This window comes from Hippocampus guttulatus, chromosome 3 (assembly GCF_054856545.1).
Source record: "Hippocampus guttulatus isolate MCC_2025c chromosome 3, RoL_Hgut_1.0, whole genome shotgun sequence".
Taxonomy (NCBI): domain Eukaryota; kingdom Metazoa; phylum Chordata; class Actinopteri; order Syngnathiformes; family Syngnathidae; genus Hippocampus; species Hippocampus guttulatus.
In genome coordinates this window covers 16016323-16034457 of record NC_141263.1, presented here as the reverse complement: position 1 = coordinate 16034457, position 18135 = coordinate 16016323, and the positions used below count along the sequence as shown (strand labels likewise).

The following is an 18135-nucleotide window of genomic DNA, read 5'->3' as shown; positions in this document are numbered from 1 at the left end:
GGTGCGTTGGCATTTTGCTTTAATGACTGCAGGATTCTGCTCCCGCTGCGGGCAGTAATTGCTTTTTAATTGGCAATTTAGAGTCAGGGTTCCATCTGAGAGAAGTAAAGGAGCACTCGACAATGTGTAGGGTCTCCCAGCCACTGAAGGTTACGGGGCCTGGCTCGCTCCGAGGAAGATGGCTGTAAATGGATGGTTGGTCTTCAAGACTGCGCACTTGCATAAATGTGTACATGTGCGACAAGCTGCTGATGGAGACGTCAATGGTCAAAGTGTAATGTCTGCATTGGTGTCCGAGTGCCTGGGTGAATGAAGGTGTCGTTCTGATGGGCAACATAACGTATCTCTCTGGTACAGCCGCGTATATCCTTGTACAATTTCGATATTGTAAACAGAAAAATCATTTTCTTGGAGCTGCTTAATCATTCCCATGTATACTTTTGTTTTTGTTGTGCTTTTGTTACTTCGATGAAACAGGGACAGTGTGACAGTAGTAAAGCAGCCGCAGAATTGCAGCAGCACTGCAGTGCTTTGTTGCATCGTCTTATGATAGGATTTCTGTGGAAAAGAAGAATTGATTCTGATGGTCATCATCATCCGGGCATTGCACCAATTGAAGAAACAAAGAAAGATGTGTGGAGGAAACATGTGGGTGCATTTGAGGATGGATCTTGCAAGTCAGTGTCAGCCTGGGTCACCGGTTGCAAAAACACAATGCAGAGGGTAATGCCTCACTAAATGGGATTTGTTTTATCAGTGACACTTAGGGTAGTGCTGTTGCAAGGTTTCTCTCTAATCCTGCCTGGACCAGAGGTTAATTTAGTGGGGGCAACAACTATCGTTTCCTCTACCGCATTCATTACTATCTAGCTCTCCGCCCCTCCCTTGCTTCAAGTCTCATTTTGCGGGAGAGAGCTGTTCTTCCTCTTCTCACTATACTCCCCCCCACCCCCCCATAAACTGTTTCCTTGTACAACTTACAAAGGTTGCAAGATTCTCTGTTCAGCAATTGCATTTGTTGCCAAAGAGGAACCAAAGCTTTCAGAAAGCGCACTCCCACTCCCACAGCGGGATGTCTTTGTAGCTCTGAAACAGTGTGCGTGTGCGTGTGTGTGTGTGTGTGTGTGTGCGTGTGTGTGTGTGTGGAATTGGATAAGTGAGTCCAAGCTTGCCGCCAAAGGCAGAGAGGGAGGTGACGGAGATGTTGGATTGACAAGAAACACAGGCAGCGGGATGTTTTGCTTTGGATGTTGCCTTCCCCGTGGATGTTGTTGTGTGGAAGCTGGACACACACAATGCAGGAATTTATTGTTCTGTTGGTGTTGTACATTATCACATTCATATCGATCACCAGGATGACATTTCTCCCTTAGGTGTCGTCGTTATGACTTTCGGCTTGTCCCGCTTGGGGTCGCCTTTGTTTTCTACTGTTTAATACAACGGCATGCATCCTGAGAGAAATGGTGAAGGGGTTTTATATTTGTAAGGGAATGCTGCATGTACTTGAGGTGTAAGCAGAGCCTGTGGAAGAGACTTCTGAATAAGACCCAATCCTCTTTCCCCCTTCTCACAGGATGGGCTCCATCAACACTGACAAGCGTGTCGGTCACATGTCTGCTCAAACAATGAATAAGAATCTTTTTGCATCTCTCCCCCAGGCTGATTCCGGACCTCGTGGGGCCAGCAGGGAACGGCTGGGTGCCGAGGGGCCCCTCCCCCAAGAAAAGGGCCCCTCAGTCCCTGCCCACCTCCTGGGAAACCCGTATGCTTTTGGTCTCCCCACTGGCGCTGTGATGCAAGATTCACGTTTCCAGCCCCTGAAGTGCGTGTTTCTCTGTTTTGAATATGTTTGAACCTTTGGGATAAGATTTTTTAGCCAACATACTATTTGTATTCGGACAATGGCTTTAAACTGTTACAATTTGCCCTGCACTTCAACTCCCTTCTTTTGATGATATTTACAGCCTTCCTAGACAGTTGCCTAATGCCGTGCCGCCTGGTCCTGTACCAGAAGAGTACCTCCGTGGTTTCAGGCCCTATGCCACAACTGAGGATGCCCTCCGCATGCCCTCTTTGCCATTGGGCCTGGACCCCGCCACTGCAGCTGCCGCCGCTGCCTACTACCATCCCAGCTACTTGCCCCACCCGTCCTTCACCCCGTACAGGTGGGCCACTTCATACTAACGTTTTGCGGTCTTGACATGTCTCTGCCCTTCGAATAAAATGTGCAAGCCTTGGCATTTTGACTGAAGAAGAGAAAACTGCAGCGGTTTGCTGCTACCACATAGCTCTTGTATCTCAAATTTTTGCGAGCGAGTCAAAGCAAAATATCGTCAAAGCACCGCTTCGTTTCACGAAAAACCTTCACCCGTTTGTCGGAAAGTCAAGGCACCACTGTTACAATTACAGCGGTTAACATTACGATTTTTGTGAACTACACTACACAACTACACAGAAGAATGCAGCCACTTCACTAGGTTTCTATTGAGCTGTATTATCGAACAAATAAAAACTTTTCAATTTAAAACGATCAGATCAATCTTAATAATTGTGGTTTGTTGTGTATGTTAGTGTAGAACTTCATTGCATCATAATGCGAGGTGCATCTGACTTCTTGACCCTGTCATGTTGCTAAATATGGAGAAATGTATTGTTGTGCAGTTGTAAGCAACTGCAAGCTACAACCAGAAAAATAAACATTTGCAAATAAATGTCGTAGTGTAGAATTTGTGTTATTATAGTGGCATAATCTAGATTTCTACTATAGTCAAGACCTTTCCAAGAACAGTCGTGGTCACTCAGAAAATACCCGCAGCACAATTTCTTTTCCCAAATGGGATCATTTTGGCGCTAAATTATGGATGACTTTGGCTAGCAGGATGTGTGTGTATGTGTACGTGTATGTTGAAGGGGCCTTCTTGCTTCAGGCCTCCACATCAACTGCGTTTCCCCCCCTTCCTCCTGTCAGCCTTGCAACATCAGAGAAGTGCAGCAGCCATCACATACTGCACTGTAATGGGTTTAATGAGGGGATGAGCCGTGGATGTCACCGATATACACAAGCAACACACCGTTGTAACATAACACAGGCTCTGACAGCTGCTGTGCAGTGATTGAGGCTAGCTGACAGCCACTGCTGCTTTCTTGAGAGAGAGAGAAGACACTCTTGTTCTTCTTTGAAGAGACAGAGGCACAAAGGTTAACAACAGTGAGTGGTGTGCTGTTCCAAGGTGAGACTGACGCTATGTTTTGTTTTTTGTCATGCAATGCTCATCTCCCAGGATGGATGACCCATTCTGCCTCACGGCTTTGAGGTCACCTTTCTATCCACTACCAGCAGGGGGCGCTTTACCCCCCATCCATCCGTCAGCAGTTCATATGCACTTATCAGGGGTCCGCTACCCCGGAGACTTCACACACCCTTCACTTTCAGCACTGCAGTCTGAGAGGTAAAGTCTTATTGCTTTTGACATAACAAATACAAGAGTGTATTGTGCAGTAGAGTCAATGTGATTGCATTTTTTTCCATGTCTAAACCATCCTGCTCCTTTACATCTGGTCGTATGTCTACTTTTCCCTCAAGGCTTCAGCTGGAGGATGAGCTGCGGCAGCGCGAGAGGGAGCGAGAACGGGAGCGAGAAAAGGAGCGGGAGCGGGAGGCTGAGAGAGAGAAAGAACGGGAGCGCGAGAGGGAGCGCGAGCTGGAAAGGGAGCGAGAACGGGAGCGAGAAAGGGAACGAGAACGGGAGCGGGAAAGAGAGAGAGAAAGAGAGAGGGAAAAGGAGAGAGAAAGAGAAAAGGAACTAGAAAGGCAAAAGGAGAGAGCGCTGAGAGAGAAAGAGATTCAAGCCTCCAAGGCTATGGAGAGCCACTACATGGCTGAACTCCATGTCATGAGAGGGCAGGAGGACCGAAGCAAGCCAGAAAGACTCACCCCTAATCGGGCTGGTACGTGTCTTCGCTGCCACCGTTGCCCCGCCATTTTGTTTCTCAACACCTTTCCACATAACCAAAGATCTTTCTGTCTGTTCACAGATAAAACCAAAGAGCCCCCCCTGCCCGCTCCAAAACCGGTCCCGCCAGGACTCCATTCTGCAATGGTACAATCACATCATACAGTCCCTGGTCTAATCTCAGGCCACAGCCTCTACATGGGGCCCGGTGGCAGTGGTGCAGTGGGGACAGGTCTCCCAACCTCCATAATCGCTCCCAGGAACAATGAGGAGGAGAGGTGGTTGGCAAGGCAACGCAAGCTGCGGCAAGAGAAAGCAGATCGCCAGTACCAGGTGTCGGAATTCCGCCAGCAGGTCCTGGAACAGCACCTGGACTTAGGACGGAACCCTGATGCACCGGAACACAGAGCAGACTTGCACAGGTGAGGATTGAACGCAGGTCCTTTCCATTTTAATGTTGACTTTGTCATGACCTTGCGCCATTCATGCAGAAACTGTTTGCATATTTGTTTATCAGTCGACCAATGCAAAGCCTCGGGGTGGGCATGATGATTTGAATTTGACCGGATGTTTTTGTCAACTGTTTGTCTTGAAGCAATATAGTCATTGGCTTTCGTACTTGGCAGCAACAAGCAGAGGTCACAACTTGTCTTGTGCCAAAGCAGGGTGCTGGACATTTTGTTTTTTAAAGTACACTTTAGTGTATCACATTTTAAATGGAAAACTATTCTGTTTGTTGCCAATTTTGTAGTATGGTAAATACAAAACAGATCGGTCTAATGTGAATCAATTGAGGTGTAGGATTGTAATCAATGAAGCTTGACATTACAATTCATCATTCACTGTTGACAACTTCATCAGCAAAAGAAAAATCTCAGCGATTCATTGCCATCATAATTTACTGTAAAAGTAAAATGATGGTACAGAGTTCAAAATGAGTCAAAATAGTGAAAATGTAAGAGCTAGCGAGAGAAATTGTGTGGCTCCACTCCATTCTGCCTGACTGTATTTACAACAAAGACCTTTCAAATTCTCCACGCTTAAGACCCATTCACTTTCTCATCTGTAAATAATGTAAATAGCTCGTTGTACCACAATAATAATACAGTGAATCACCTTTTATCCAAATATTAACTTCAATTGTATTTAATCTCGTACATGTTCGTCAAAGTGCAAACTTTGCATCCTTTAGTTTCAGGACCAATGTTCATTCTTCAAAACAAATATGATGAATCAAGAATTAATTGTGATTTGTCTTCACATTGAGTCAGTAATTTATCAAATAATTTTCTCGAGCTGCCACACAGACTAGTGTGTGCGTCGAAGGCCGAGATGGGGACAGTGGTGGTACCACCGGTTTGACGTTTCCAAGGCTGACGAGCTTCAGAGAGTTGTTTTCAGACGGCACTGGAAAAAGATCAACCCTGTCAGAAGAATCGCATTGACTCTATTTCTGTCCACGCCAGCTTGTGTGTCCGACATGCGGGCAAGACTGACAGCTATGTTTAGACGATGATGCAGAGTGCAAAGTGGGGTCCTGATAACTGCTGTTTCATGAGTTCTGGTTGGGAGGGTTTCAGACAGGCAGCGGGTGGGACGGCTAAGCTACACAAAGGCAGATTCTTGACTAATCCTGTCAACCTGGCACAGCATAAGCCTCCAACGTCCTCTCCTTTGTTCCGTGCATGTGTTGTTTGTGTGTCTGACAAGGAGTCGGGTTGTGGTTAATGCTGAACTAGAAGGACAGCAGGGAGATGCACATCTACTGTCACTAATTGGATGGTGTAATCCCTGACTGACATGATAGGCTGCAGATTGCAGATAACGCACTTTTAGTGTCACTCGCACAAATGTCAACAGAGGCAGGGAGCACTGATAATTTGGCTGCTCTTCTAGTAGTTCTGTAGTAGTAGTAGTAGTAGTATGTTCTAATTCTACTGCCAGGTTTGCCAATACTGTACATTTTAATCTGTGTCTGTCTGCATTACTTTCTCGACTGCTTTTTTTTACACAACAAACTGTACCTGAGTGCTTTTAGTTTTCCCATTTGGGGAGCATATTGATGTAACAATTACCTAGAATACCTACTCATACCTACCTCCATCAGCTTCAAGAATGTGTAAGGCTGCAGCACACATTGTTCTTCACTTTGCCATTCAGCACAAGTTCTTCCCTGCGAAAAGATGAAAAATTGAAGCCTAATTGTTATCCCGTAATCCTTTTCTGTCATTTAACATCTCAAAAATATCTCTTTGACTTCTATAAATGTGGTCCACCCACCTTAGATAAAAAATGACCAATTACATCTGGAGGACATAGTGTCCCTTGGCCATATCCCCTCTTTGCGCTGGGCTACTGCGTCTGTGCTTGATAACAAGATTTTGTGCGCACGCTCACACAATGCAAGGCATCTAGTGATGTGTGTTGAATGCATATCATTGATACTTTTTTTTCCCCCTAATCAAAGCCTAAGCATGTTCCATTATGTGTTCGCAGACCAAATAACCACGAACCAGGAAGCCGAGAACTCCATTCCCATTTAGGTGCCCCTCCGCCACTCATCTCCCCCAAACCCTCCCAGCCGCCACGCGAACACCACCCTCCACCTCCCACAACTCTGTGGAACCCAGCATCTCTAATAGAGACACCCTCAGAGTCTCGACGCACCCATGATCCCTCAGGGATGGGACACTATGAGCTCAGTCGGCTACCGTCCGGCCCCTCCAAGTATGAGGATGGGGCCAGAAGGAGAGATAGTGGGGCAATGGAGAAGTATTTGCAACCCAGAGGGCCTCCTGGCCTGCCAGAGCCCAGTACATTCCTTGCCGATCTGGAGAAATCCACCCACTCTTTCTTCAACCAGCAGCGGGCGTCCATGTCCCTGACCAGCCAGTATGAAATGGAAGGAGCAATCAAAAGCAGCGCTGGACTGAAGAGCCTGCAGGGCCACAATCGTCACGGACAAGCAGTTGGCACGTTGTCTGGGTCAGGTGGAGGACAGGTAGCCTCACTGGAAATGGCGCCAGACACAATGCTGATCTATGACGAGCTTCTTCAACAGCACAGAAGGCCGGTCAGTAAACTGGATTTGGAGGAGAAGAGGAAGAGGGAAGCCAAGGAGAAAGGTACTCCCGCAGTCGTCACACAACACTTTGCGATGACGCACTTCACTGAGGGGTTCAGTTCAACTCAACATAGTACTTCAGAACATCATATCGTAGTGGTACGATGTTCTGAAGTACTATGTTGACGCAGGCGTGATTTGGTGTCGTTGGCAAAAAAGTGTGTCAACATTTTTTTTTGGTAGTCAACACAATAATAGTCAAGTCAGAGTTGATTCATCAGTGGGCAACTGTTTGCCATCAGCCTCCAAATTCAAGCTCACTCTCCCAATCAGAGGCATATGCTCTTTTCCGGGTTCAGTCGCTTCAACGCCCGACTCACTTATCACATCTTGCATTCAGACACTTCGCATACAGAAAGAAGATTGAAATTGAAGAAGTCTAACAACAATTCCCTAAACTGCAGGATAGCTGCTCTCAACAGGACAATCATTTCTTAAAAACTACGAATAATATGAGGGGAAAACGTTTATGCACTCATGTATTGCAATAAACTGCAATTGTGTGGATTATTGCTTGAGTTCTCCAAGTTCCATCTGTCTGCTAAGGAATGAAGATGTGGTCGAATGGGATTTGTGATTGGATGAGTGAGTTCAGAGCTGAGCCATCTCGTGTGTCTGCAGGTGAGGGATGAAGGGTTGAACGAAACACGAATTGGATTTGGTATTTTTTGGGGGGGGGGGTTGTTTGTTTGTTGTTGGACCAGCGGGAACCATTCATTTTAACAACAAAAACGTTAAATAACTGCCGCTCGTCCTCATTTCATCGAGAAAGCAAACACTGTGTCCTCTCTCTTTTTTTCTTTTCCAGCAAGAAGTTTGGGGAATTTAGTCTGTTTGTCAGCTTGCATTAGTGGATGCCTTTTCAGATGCAGATACATTTGCTTTTTTTTTTTTTTGTTTTTTGGTTTGAGAATAAACTTGCAGATTTTTCAGGTGACCGTACTCCTGTCTCACTTTTAATAAAATAATTCCACACCCTTGAGACAGCGCTGCTACTTTACTCTGCGGACCCAACAACCGTTGCTTTGAGCGTGGCGTCCGAGTTGTTAAAGCCAGAACACATGATTGGTGTTGAATTGACTTCTAGCTACAACCATCTTTGCGGAATGGTAGAGTCAACGCGTCGACAAGTTGGTTGAGCCCCTAGTATGTACTGTATATAATGTTTTTATGAATTGCATACTGTGAGTGTACTCCTGAAACCAGGACAAACTTTGATGACCTGCATGTTCTCTGCAGGTTACTACTATGAGCTGGATGACTCATATGATGAAAGTGATGAGGAGGAGGTGAGGGCACATCTCAGAAGGGTCGCAGAGCAGCCCCCACTCAAACTTGATGACTCCACTGAGGTACGACACCCACCAAAACACAAACAAGAACCTTTGACTTGGCAGAACCATTCATTTTTTAATCATTATTTCTGTGCAGAAATTGGACTTCCTGGGAATGTTCAGCCTAACCACTCTGTGCCGGCGGGAGGAGCTGGTGCAGCAGAAAAGAAGAAAGCGGCGACGAATGCTCAGGGAGCGCAGTCCCTCACCAGCTGCCTCACAGTCGAAACGCACAGCTCCTCCCCCGCAACTCAGCACGCGCTTCACCCCTGAGGAGATGGACCGAGCACCAGAGCTGGAGGAAAAGAAGCGCTTCCTCACTATGTTCAGACTTTCCCATGTCACCCTTCAGCAGAGAAGAGGCGAGACACTGTCATATTTTTAGATTGTTTCATCCCATCCGTTGGTATTTTGCATCCACCCCCCCACCCCCCCGTGTGCTACAGTGATGTATCATTTAAACTTCACAGCATCGACAGAGCGCCCTTTACACACCCCGCTGACATCTTCATGATTGACTCATATCTGTGTTACATCTCATTCCAGCAGAGCAAAGCAGAACCATCTCATGCTCATTAGCTCTCCGGCCATTGTAGTCGTTCTCAGCGGGCTCCACAGCTCGCTGACGCTTCACTTCAGTCGAGCGCTGTCTGCTTCAAATGCAGCCGCCTCTCATTAACATGTTGACTCCAGATACCATCATCTCACCCTCACTTTCCTGTATTGTTAACAGCGTATATAAGATGCATGCATAATGCACTTTTACCTTAGTTTGAGAGGACTGTTGATTCATTAGCCCCTCTTTCCTGCCTACAAATGACAATGCAGTGCCTGTCAAAGTATGCACGGTTTAAGGAAACTCGAAGCTTGTGAAATTCTGTCAATTCATTTTCGTTGTACTCTTTTTCCACCTTGTAGATACTGAAAGGGCAGTGGAGCTGCTTCAAGCAATTAAAGAGAAGAGTATAACATTGGATACCATCAGACATGCCCCTCATCCGCTGTGCAAAAGCCCCCCAGCGCAGCTCTCTGGTGAGACACATGAAACACTTCCCCATTCCTAAAGTATTGCATGAGCAAGTTTATTCACTTTATAAAGGCGCACGTATTCTTACAAAGAACCAACATGTACAGGCATACATTTCTGCACTAAATAAAATCTCTGGGGCGGCCGATAGTCGAGTGGTTAACTCATTCAGTACCAGCCAATTCTGGACCAAGTCTGAAAAGACGTTTAAAAACGTCTTTTGGAGTGAATGAGTTTTAATATGTCGACTTCACAGTGCAGAGGTACTGGGTTCGATCCCAGCTCCGGCCTTCCTGTGTGGAGTTTGAATGTTCTCCCCGTGCCTGTGGGTTTTCTCTGGGTCCTCCGTTTTCCTCCCACATTCCAAAAACATGCATGGCAGGCTGATTGAACACTCAAAATTGTCCCTAGGTGTGAGTGTGAGCACGGATGGTTGTTTGTCTCTGTGTGCCCTGCGATTGGCTGGCAACCAGTTCAGGGTGTCCCCGCCTACTGCCCGAAGACAGCTGGGATAGGCTCCAGCACGCCCCGCGACCCTTGTGAGGATAAAGCAGTTCGGAAAATGGATGGAGGGATAAAATCTCTGTCCATTCATAAAAGAAACTGTCATGAAAAGACATTCACAAAAAAAGCAGATGGAAAGAAAGAAATACCCATGCCAAAGAGACAAAACAGAAAATGTGGGCCCTTTAACTGAGGCCCAGAATAGTCTGTTTCCCAAAACCTAAAAGTAAAAGCTAAAATGGCCCTGCGACTGACTGATGACCAGTCCAGAGTGTGCCCTGCCTCTTACCCAGAGTCAGCTGCGATAAGCTCCAGCCCACTCTGTAACCCTTCGTGGAGAAAATCAAAATGTACACAAAGTTGTATGAGTTGACATGGCCTAAAATACGCTGACATTGTTTCAGATTCTGCCTGCTCCCAACCCACCTCAGAATCAGAAGACCACCACGGTGTCAGGCTGCATAGCCCCCCCTCACAGTGCCCGCTGTCCCCATCCCCTAGTGGCAATTCAAAAACCCTTGGGGACACGCTAAGACCAAAGGATCCTCCTTCTCCAGCTGTCTACCCAGACAAGGCTCGGGGGCCTACCGAGGGGCCAATCTCCAGGAGGAGTTCCAGCCTGCTGAATAGCTTGCGGCCCCCGCTCCCTCTACAGGCTAAAGAGGGTGTCCACAGCATGAATGGACGCACCAAACCCTGGGACAGCTTCACCCCGGAGGAATTTGCCCAGCAGTTCCATGAATCTGTGCTGCAGTCCACTCAGAAAGCACTGCAAAAAAACAAAGGTACGCACTGCGTGTTGACCAGTGGGGGAAAAAATATCTTCCAATACTTACGATTTTTTTCATGAGTTCATGTTAGCTCGTGTTCTTACAAAACCTGTTATGAGACAGTACTGATAAGAGTCACAGAGGCATTTTGATTTGATGGGGTAGTTTTCACTCAGTTCCACACAGCTGCCACCAGGTGGCAGACTAAACAAGAAACAGTGACATCATAATCCTGATACATGGTCATCCATCATACATGACAAATTTACGATGCAAAATTAAATCTAGAATTGAATGGACATAAATAGATAACAAGGTGGGTGAATGCACATAATTACTACAACTTTGGGAAAGAATGAACGAGCAAAACAAGCCCACAATTATTAATAACTCTTTACAAAAAAAAAGGTCTCCTCAAGACATGCTGCATATTCCAACTTTTTCAAACTACACAAGGCTATAAATAAGTGGTTTTGCCTAGCAGTTTGCATGCCTAAATTTGCATTTTCCGTCTCATCAAAACACAATGACTAGTAAAACTACTTTTCCAATAGTTCAATGCAGAGACAGTCCCCAAAAGCCTTGCTTGGCTAGACATAACCGTGACACGCTTACGTCACTGACACGGGGATAATCGTCAGGTTTAGGCTGTGCTACTTACACTGTAGCGGCTAGCTAGCAACGATCTGCGGCTGGCGACTACTGCGGCCAAACATGTTGCCTCTTTTGCTCTAATTCTGTAGTCGTAGCCTTCATGGCAGCGAATAAGCTACACTTCTTTCAAGTATCGTTCTCACGCGGGTATTATAAGGTGTAATTAACTGGGGAAAAGATGGCGAAGCCCATGCTAATTGCTCAGATAACCTAACGTTATCATGAAAGAGCGGCATTAAGTGCTTGGGTGATGAAGTACACGATTCATATTCAAGTTTGATTGGAACCGTGTTTACGTGAAGCATATCCAACTTTGAAGAGCAAAATAGTGTCTGAAGAGAAAATTATGCAAAATAATGCTACAGTTTTAGCTAAACAGAGCCGCTAATTGATTTTAAGGCTTACCATGCATTAGCTGGGAGGAGTGGCCTAGAATATTGATATCTAGGATAAGTGGTTCAGAAAATGGATGTATGTGTGGATGAATGGATGATTACAGGATAGTATAATATTGTTTTTCACAAGAGTTTTGATTTTGGCTTTTGAGATTTGCTCAACAAAACAACATGGGTCACAAATCGAGATAGGAAACCAATGTGTCATTACAGCTCTACTTCTGACGCTCTTATTACGAAATGCAATCATTTTTATACCTTTCCTGTGGCTCCCATCATTTGACGTGGTCCTGTGAATGACCTTTGTTACCTCATTCAGTGTGCGTGTCTAAAGAGACATTTATTTGAAACGAGAGGATAAAGACTTCCATCGTGATTTCTCAGAGCTCGCATTACTGCCGACCACTTTAAAGTCGCTAAGTCACCCTTGGCTGTGGGACATTATGACAAGTGCTGTTATATTCTCTCTGTTTTATCTTTTCCAGCATATTAGACTCTTCCTTGATAAAATATTGGCAATCATAGGCTCAGAAGGTCTCATATTCATCCATCCCTCCAGTCCTTTAGAAGTTTAAAAACCCATCATTGTGTTTTCAGGCGGGGCCACCGGGATGTCCGAATCGTCTCCCCTGCAGGAGTCCTCCGTGCATTATAACATTCCCGAGCTCCAGAGCACCCCTGGGAGGCCGCATCCGCCGCATTCCCAGTCACACTCGAACACGCATCAGTCAGCTCTCGCACTAGCGCACTCTCACCCTCAGCCCAACGGGCAACACTTCTCTGCATCGCTCCACCGCGACGCCTCAGGGACGAGGGAGGACCTGTCTGCCTCAGAGGAGGACGACGACGAACAGGAGGAGGGGGAGGAAGAGGCAGCGCCAACTTCCAAGTGGCAAGGGATTGAATCCATATTTGAAGCCTATCAGGAATATGTTGAAGGTAAGAATGATGTCTTGCATTATTTATTTAGTTAATCTATAATATATGTAATTCCTGATTTTCAGTGTACGTGATCAGACTTAATAAATTGTAGTGCATTATACACACACACACAGTATAAGATATTTGATAATACTTGTCTTTATTATCCCACGATTATGTTTCCATCTTTCTTTCCCTCTAAACAATAAGTGATGGCGACAACTAAGTCTTTGTTCTTCTAGTTGCCCTGTCATGTTCACGGCCCTCGCGTTTGTTTTTCTCAGCTCACACTCTTTGTGCGTTTTTTTTTCCCCAGAACAAAGTCTGGAGCGACAAGTATTGCAGAACCATTGTCGACGGCTGGAAGCTCAAAACTACAACCTCAGTCTCACTGCTGAACAGCTCTCGCATACCATGGGGGTAAGGCGTGCACACACACGCACACACACACTTGGGTTAGGACAGTGCATCTTGTGTACATGCCTTGAAAATGTATTAGCAAAAATTGAATATATGAAAAGCACATATTGTGCATGTATGCACATATTTTGTCCATATTTAAAAATTTGGGCATATATCTGGTTCGGAGGTGTCTGGTCCTATAGAGCCCCCGCCAGTCACACTGATTGAGGAAAAATTGTCGTCCCCTGCAGCATTTAAGTTGCCCATCCCTGCTCTAGAAGTTACTAGGATCCTTTGAATCAAGCAAAATATTTTCTAAATTGTTGTCATGGGTATGATTTCAAACAAAATGATGAATATACCTTCATTAATAAAATCTCTGGCGCCATACCATGCACTCTGGGAATGGAGTGGCTCTAATATGATGCGCCTGTGCAGTGTTGCTGCGTTATGTTCGTTTTCACAAAAATACGGTTGTATGCTCTGAATCGACAGCACAGGTTTTGGTGTTGACAAAAAAAAAAGTCACTCTCATGAAAAAAAGTACATCCTTGACACCAATTGCATTTTTAAAACTGCTTCCTGGTGCTGCAGGAGCTGATGTCCCAGAGGCAGAAGCTGGCCGTAGAAAGAGAGAAGCTGCAATCGGAGTTGGGGCACTTCAGGAAGTGTTTGACTCTGCCACAGACGCACTGGCCCAGAGGTGGACATTACAAAGGCTACTCTCCCAGGTGACACCCCCTCCAAAAAGAAAAGAAAAAAAGACATCCGATGCCCCACCTCCCCTCTCCTAGATAGATACTTCTCCCCCCAGACTGACCATTGATTATGCTAATCCACTCGGCCCTTTGGTGGAGAAGCGAAGGAAGGGCAGTCGGCGCCACAAGCCTAACGTGTGCCAACGTAGCCACGAAAGGAGATTGGCGAAGATGGCGGGACAAGATGAAGTCCTGCTTCTCTCTCTCTCACACACACACACATACATTCTTCTCTTTCTTCTTCTCCGCCACCCAAACAGACAATCCTGCCAACGAGGGAGAACAAACACTCCGAGAGTCCAAAGGAACACTCGCAGCCATTTCAGGAAGTGACGCCATCGCGGCGGCAGTGCGCGCGTTCCAACTGGACATGCACTTAAGAATAATAGCTGAAGAACTACCTGGTGGTACTGCATAACAACGAAGACATATTTGAATTTGGACAGAATGTTGAAATGCACATTTTGGGGGAAATAATTAACAAAATGTTTTATTTCAAAATAGGACAATTTGAGAATAAGAATTTTAAAAGGTGCTTCAGCCTTATATTGTATATAATATGAAGACTTAAAAGAATTTTTGTAAGTTTGTTATTTTAATCATTGTTCTTTGAAAAGAAAAGAAGCCTGCCATTTTTTTTAATGCGTTTATGCTTTTTTTGGGGGGGGTTGCAAAAGACGGCCTTGCTTTTAGTGTTTGTACTGCTGCTGGCCAGAACAGCTTATTCTGACAACACGTTAAAGAGAGGGAGAGTAAACACGGGATCTTATCTTCAGCGGCAGCGAGCCGCCACGAGGTGAAGCTTCCTCCGAGGTGCCGCCGCTGGCCCTTGCCACCTTTTTATTCATAGCACAGCGTGACGCCCATTTCAGCTACTCAGCCTACTTAACAAAATGGTTGCCTCCCACTGGAGTGTGAACACAAACCAGTTTATGTTACTTGACTGGCTTCGACTTGATTTTTAATTTTTTTTTTTCCAACAGACATGAAGTAAAGCGGCCAGCTGATATTGCTGGTTCCTGAAGACACATCCAATAGCATCAAGTGACAGGCCTTTGCCAGATCTAAGCCTTTTTATCCACAAGCATGAGGGGCTGAGTGCCAAACAATTTCAAATTCAAATGATTTAGCCCAAAAAAATTAATAAATAAAAATAAACCATCCGGGATGGAAATAAGCTAAAAAGCCTACAGACTCCCATCTTATCCCACATGCGATGTCCAAGGATCATCCCTGATAATCCAATCTGTTGCCAACATGTAACAAACTGAAAATGACACAAACGCGGATCCGTTTACAGCCTCATCTGTGGCTCGACTCTGAGACTTGTAGCAACCAATCACATTCACCGATTTCAAATTTCATTATTTTAAGTCCGTCTCGAAAACGTGCAGAAGGAAAATCATCAAAACGGAAGCACAACACCCCCCTTTCTCATCATATGAATAAGTGCCTCGTTTGTTTTGGACCGCCGTTGATCAAACTGTAGCTCAAACGTTTCACATCCGCCCACACTAAAAGTCGGGAGCATCGCTGCCTGTTTGTTTGAGGGCCAGGTGAGCGTGACAGGGTGGCACAGTACACAGCGTAAAGCCCCACCTCATCACTCAAGCATCCACGCACGGCCACGCCATGGCGCCATTACTCAGCGAAGGATGTCTAGATGCTGTGAAATCCTGTTTTTAAAAGAATTGTTTGTTTGAATCCATTGTAATGTAATATATTCTTTGTTGAATGTAGTAATTAGGTATTTATGAATATATGGCTGTGATTTCAGACAAAAAAAGAAAATAAAATATTTCAAAAATGTTCATATACCTTGGTCTGTGTCAAATTCAAAGGTTTGGTAATGGTTTGTCCCCAAGTTTTGCCAAGTACGGAAATTACTATTGAGGCAACGTTGTACACCGGTTAACTGTGTGTCAATAGTAATGGTATAAAATGCAACGAGTTCTGTGCGTCTCTAGTTGTACCAAAGTCAACTAGCAGTTCTGCCACACTCGTCTAAGATACCAAATAAATGCTTGAATAGCTTTCCATAAATCAAAACCAGGAAAAAAAAATCTCAATGAAATCATTATTTATCACATTTTAGCATACACGCTGCATTTCAATTATTCGTATTTTATAGAGTCCTAAAATGAGCAGGCATACATGTAATGGACATTGCCAAAGAAGTCTTGAAAATAATGTTCACGCTAAAAAGAAGTCCAACACCGTTGTCCCAACGTTGCTTAATTCCTAGTTGACTGAAGCATCGAGACGTGTCCTTCAATAATCCGCAAGCGGCCCCTTACTGGAACCCGGCTGCAGATTGGAGCGTAGTTTGTACATGCAGTTGAGCGAATCGAGGAGGAAGCCTCGGATGGTGTTGATCTCCATCAGTGTCAGGTTGTCCAGCTGTGGAAGAAGAGCAGCAGACTGAGCCCACTGACATCCAGCACAATGTGGGGTCCTCATACATTTAAACGTTACATGGAGACGTCTTCAGCTCCTCGGCCACGTTCGTCGTTCTTCGCAGAGGATATAGAAGACCGTATATGCTTATGAGTGTTACTATATTGTCTGTCTACATGTTTGTTTCTCCACAGTTTGTGTTCAATTGTCTGTTACTTAGAGGGTTATAACACTGACACTGATGCTGTTTGTCGGCCAGTCTATGGCAATTTTTGTTTGTTGGCATTAAGCTAAATAGACTTTTCTAAGGCAAAGCTATGTGGTTGGTTTTAAAAACAAACTAAACTGGGAATGACGATGAAAAGCTTGAAGCCTATTTTTAGCACTTGTATTTTAAACAAAAAAAACATCCTGACTGCTAATATTCTTAGTTTTTTCTTGTTTGGCAGTAAGCGTTCTGGTTAGGTCGATTCCCAAATCCTGACATGTCAGGGGTTTTTTTTTGTAGAAGGAGATTTCAGACAACACTGTTGTCGATGTGTCAAGGAACTGCAGGACTCTGAAGGACTGTTTATCATCGCAAACAATAAATAAATTCCCGTTGAAGAGTCTTTGCTGCACATCAAGCAACTTCAAGAGGTATGGAAACGCCCCTGCCTCAAAATAAAAGCGACGTTCTGACCTTAGCATGAGCTTCCTGCTGAGTGATGAAGCTGTCTGCAGAAAGGCGGAGTTTAGCAATGCGCGTGTCCCAGATGTCTTTGACTAGCGTGCGGATCTCATCGGCTTTGGGAATGTTGTCAGACGCGCTGTGAACAACAAACATACACAAAAGCACAATTGTGCTTCGGTGGATCGTACATATGCAGTGAAACGAAAAAATGTTGGCTGACTTAGACTGACTGGTTGAGCAGCAGTTTAGTCAGCTCCATGTAGTATGGACAGGGAGCAGGTGTGAAGGTGGCCGCATTTCTCTCAAGCTCTCGCATCTCCTCAAGTTTCTCTGCAGCGTCAAGGCATAATGGGAAAGTCACAAGAGCAGGTAAGACAAAAAAATACTTGAATTAAACAAGCGTGTAGCGTAAAATGTGTGTCTGGAAACACTGCTGAATGTTTTCTCTCACCAACATCCATCCAGTCAGGAGGAACGACTCTACATTTCTGTCTCTGTTTTAGGTTGAGGGCCAGCCACACGGGGACATTCAGCGGCAGACCGGGATTGAAAGGTCCCAGGTCCCCCTGCAAAGATCAACGCATTCTGCCTGTTACCGAGAAGGTACTCGACACAATCGTTTTGGCTGAATGCAACTGGTAATAGCCTAATCGTGATTAATTGACAGAGGAACTCACCCCGATCAAATATAATTTGTCGAGATTGAAATTTGGGATTATCTTCACCAACTCTTTCTCGGCGAGGAACTCGACCTCCGAAGGGTCCATAGTTGACCGTTTAGACAGAGAAGAAATGCATCCGAAAACTTTGATAGCCTATCGTTGCTGGCATCAACTTTCCCGCGCTGGCTGGAGACTTTTCAGCAAACAGGAACTGTACCAGGAGATAGAGAGCCGCGATTGGCTAAACGATGCGACAAAGTGATGACGTCCTAATCTTTCGTCGAACGGGCGGGTGGGCCATGTGGTGGTGAGATATCGTCTTTGGTGATAAATCGTACGTTGTTGTCACTTCCACATTGGATGTGGCAAACTTCTAACAGAACTTAAAATATTTATATCATTGGCTGTATTTGTAGCTCATACAGCGATCCCCCGACTTACCGAGTGAAGCATTGAAATGTCACGAATGCGTTTAAACCGGCAAAAATGATCACAATTGTTACATGCGTATGAATGTATGCATGTGCGTGTTTAAATGGGGGGCATTGATCAACTGTGCAT

The 18135-nt window shown here is 45.2% G+C and overlaps 2 protein-coding genes across 2 annotated transcripts in view; one reads left to right on the top strand and one right to left on the bottom strand.

Moving 5' to 3' along the window:
- gse1b (Gse1 coiled-coil protein b) overlaps window positions 1–15657 on the top strand; it is a 164812-nt gene extending 149155 nt beyond the window's left edge. Inside the window, exons 5-17 of the mRNA XM_086107063.1 lie at window positions 1659–1822; window positions 1965–2165; window positions 3282–3449; window positions 3584–3948; window positions 4036–4375; window positions 6450–7078; window positions 8317–8429; window positions 8509–8773; window positions 9330–9443; window positions 10347–10727; window positions 12359–12700; window positions 12999–13102; window positions 13679–15657. Coding sequence (XP_085963189.1) covers window positions 1659–1822; window positions 1965–2165; window positions 3282–3449; window positions 3584–3948; window positions 4036–4375; window positions 6450–7078; window positions 8317–8429; window positions 8509–8773; window positions 9330–9443; window positions 10347–10727; window positions 12359–12700; window positions 12999–13102; window positions 13679–13819 — 3327 coding nt within the window. The 3' untranslated portion in view covers window positions 13820–15657. The remainder of the gene's footprint in view (window positions 1–1658; window positions 1823–1964; window positions 2166–3281; window positions 3450–3583; window positions 3949–4035; window positions 4376–6449; window positions 7079–8316; window positions 8430–8508; window positions 8774–9329; window positions 9444–10346; window positions 10728–12358; window positions 12701–12998; window positions 13103–13678) is intronic.
- gins2 (GINS complex subunit 2) lies at window positions 15649–17813 on the bottom strand. Its single transcript, XM_086107069.1, has 5 exons — window positions 17590–17813; window positions 17364–17478; window positions 17143–17242; window positions 16922–17048; window positions 15649–16242 (listed from the first exon to the last, which is right to left on the bottom strand). The coding sequence occupies exons 1-5, from the start codon at window positions 17677–17679 to the stop codon at window positions 16114–16116; spliced, it is 561 nt and encodes a 186-aa protein (XP_085963195.1). The 5' UTR covers window positions 17680–17813; the 3' UTR covers window positions 15649–16113.
- Between the last annotated feature and the right edge of the window lie 322 nt (window positions 17814–18135).

Coding starts and splice junctions, on each gene's coding strand:
- gins2 (XM_086107069.1), bottom strand. CDS start 17,679: ATGGACCCTTCGGAGGTCGAGTTCCTCGCCGAGAAAGAGTTGGTGAAG. Junction 17,479..17,589: donor ACAAATTATATTTGATCGGG/GTGAGTTCCTCT, acceptor TGATCTTTGCAG/GGGGACCTGGGACCTTTCAA. Junction 17,243..17,363: donor TCCTGACTGGATGGATGTTG/GTGAGAGAAAAC, acceptor TTGACGCTGCAG/AGAAACTTGAGGAGATGCGA.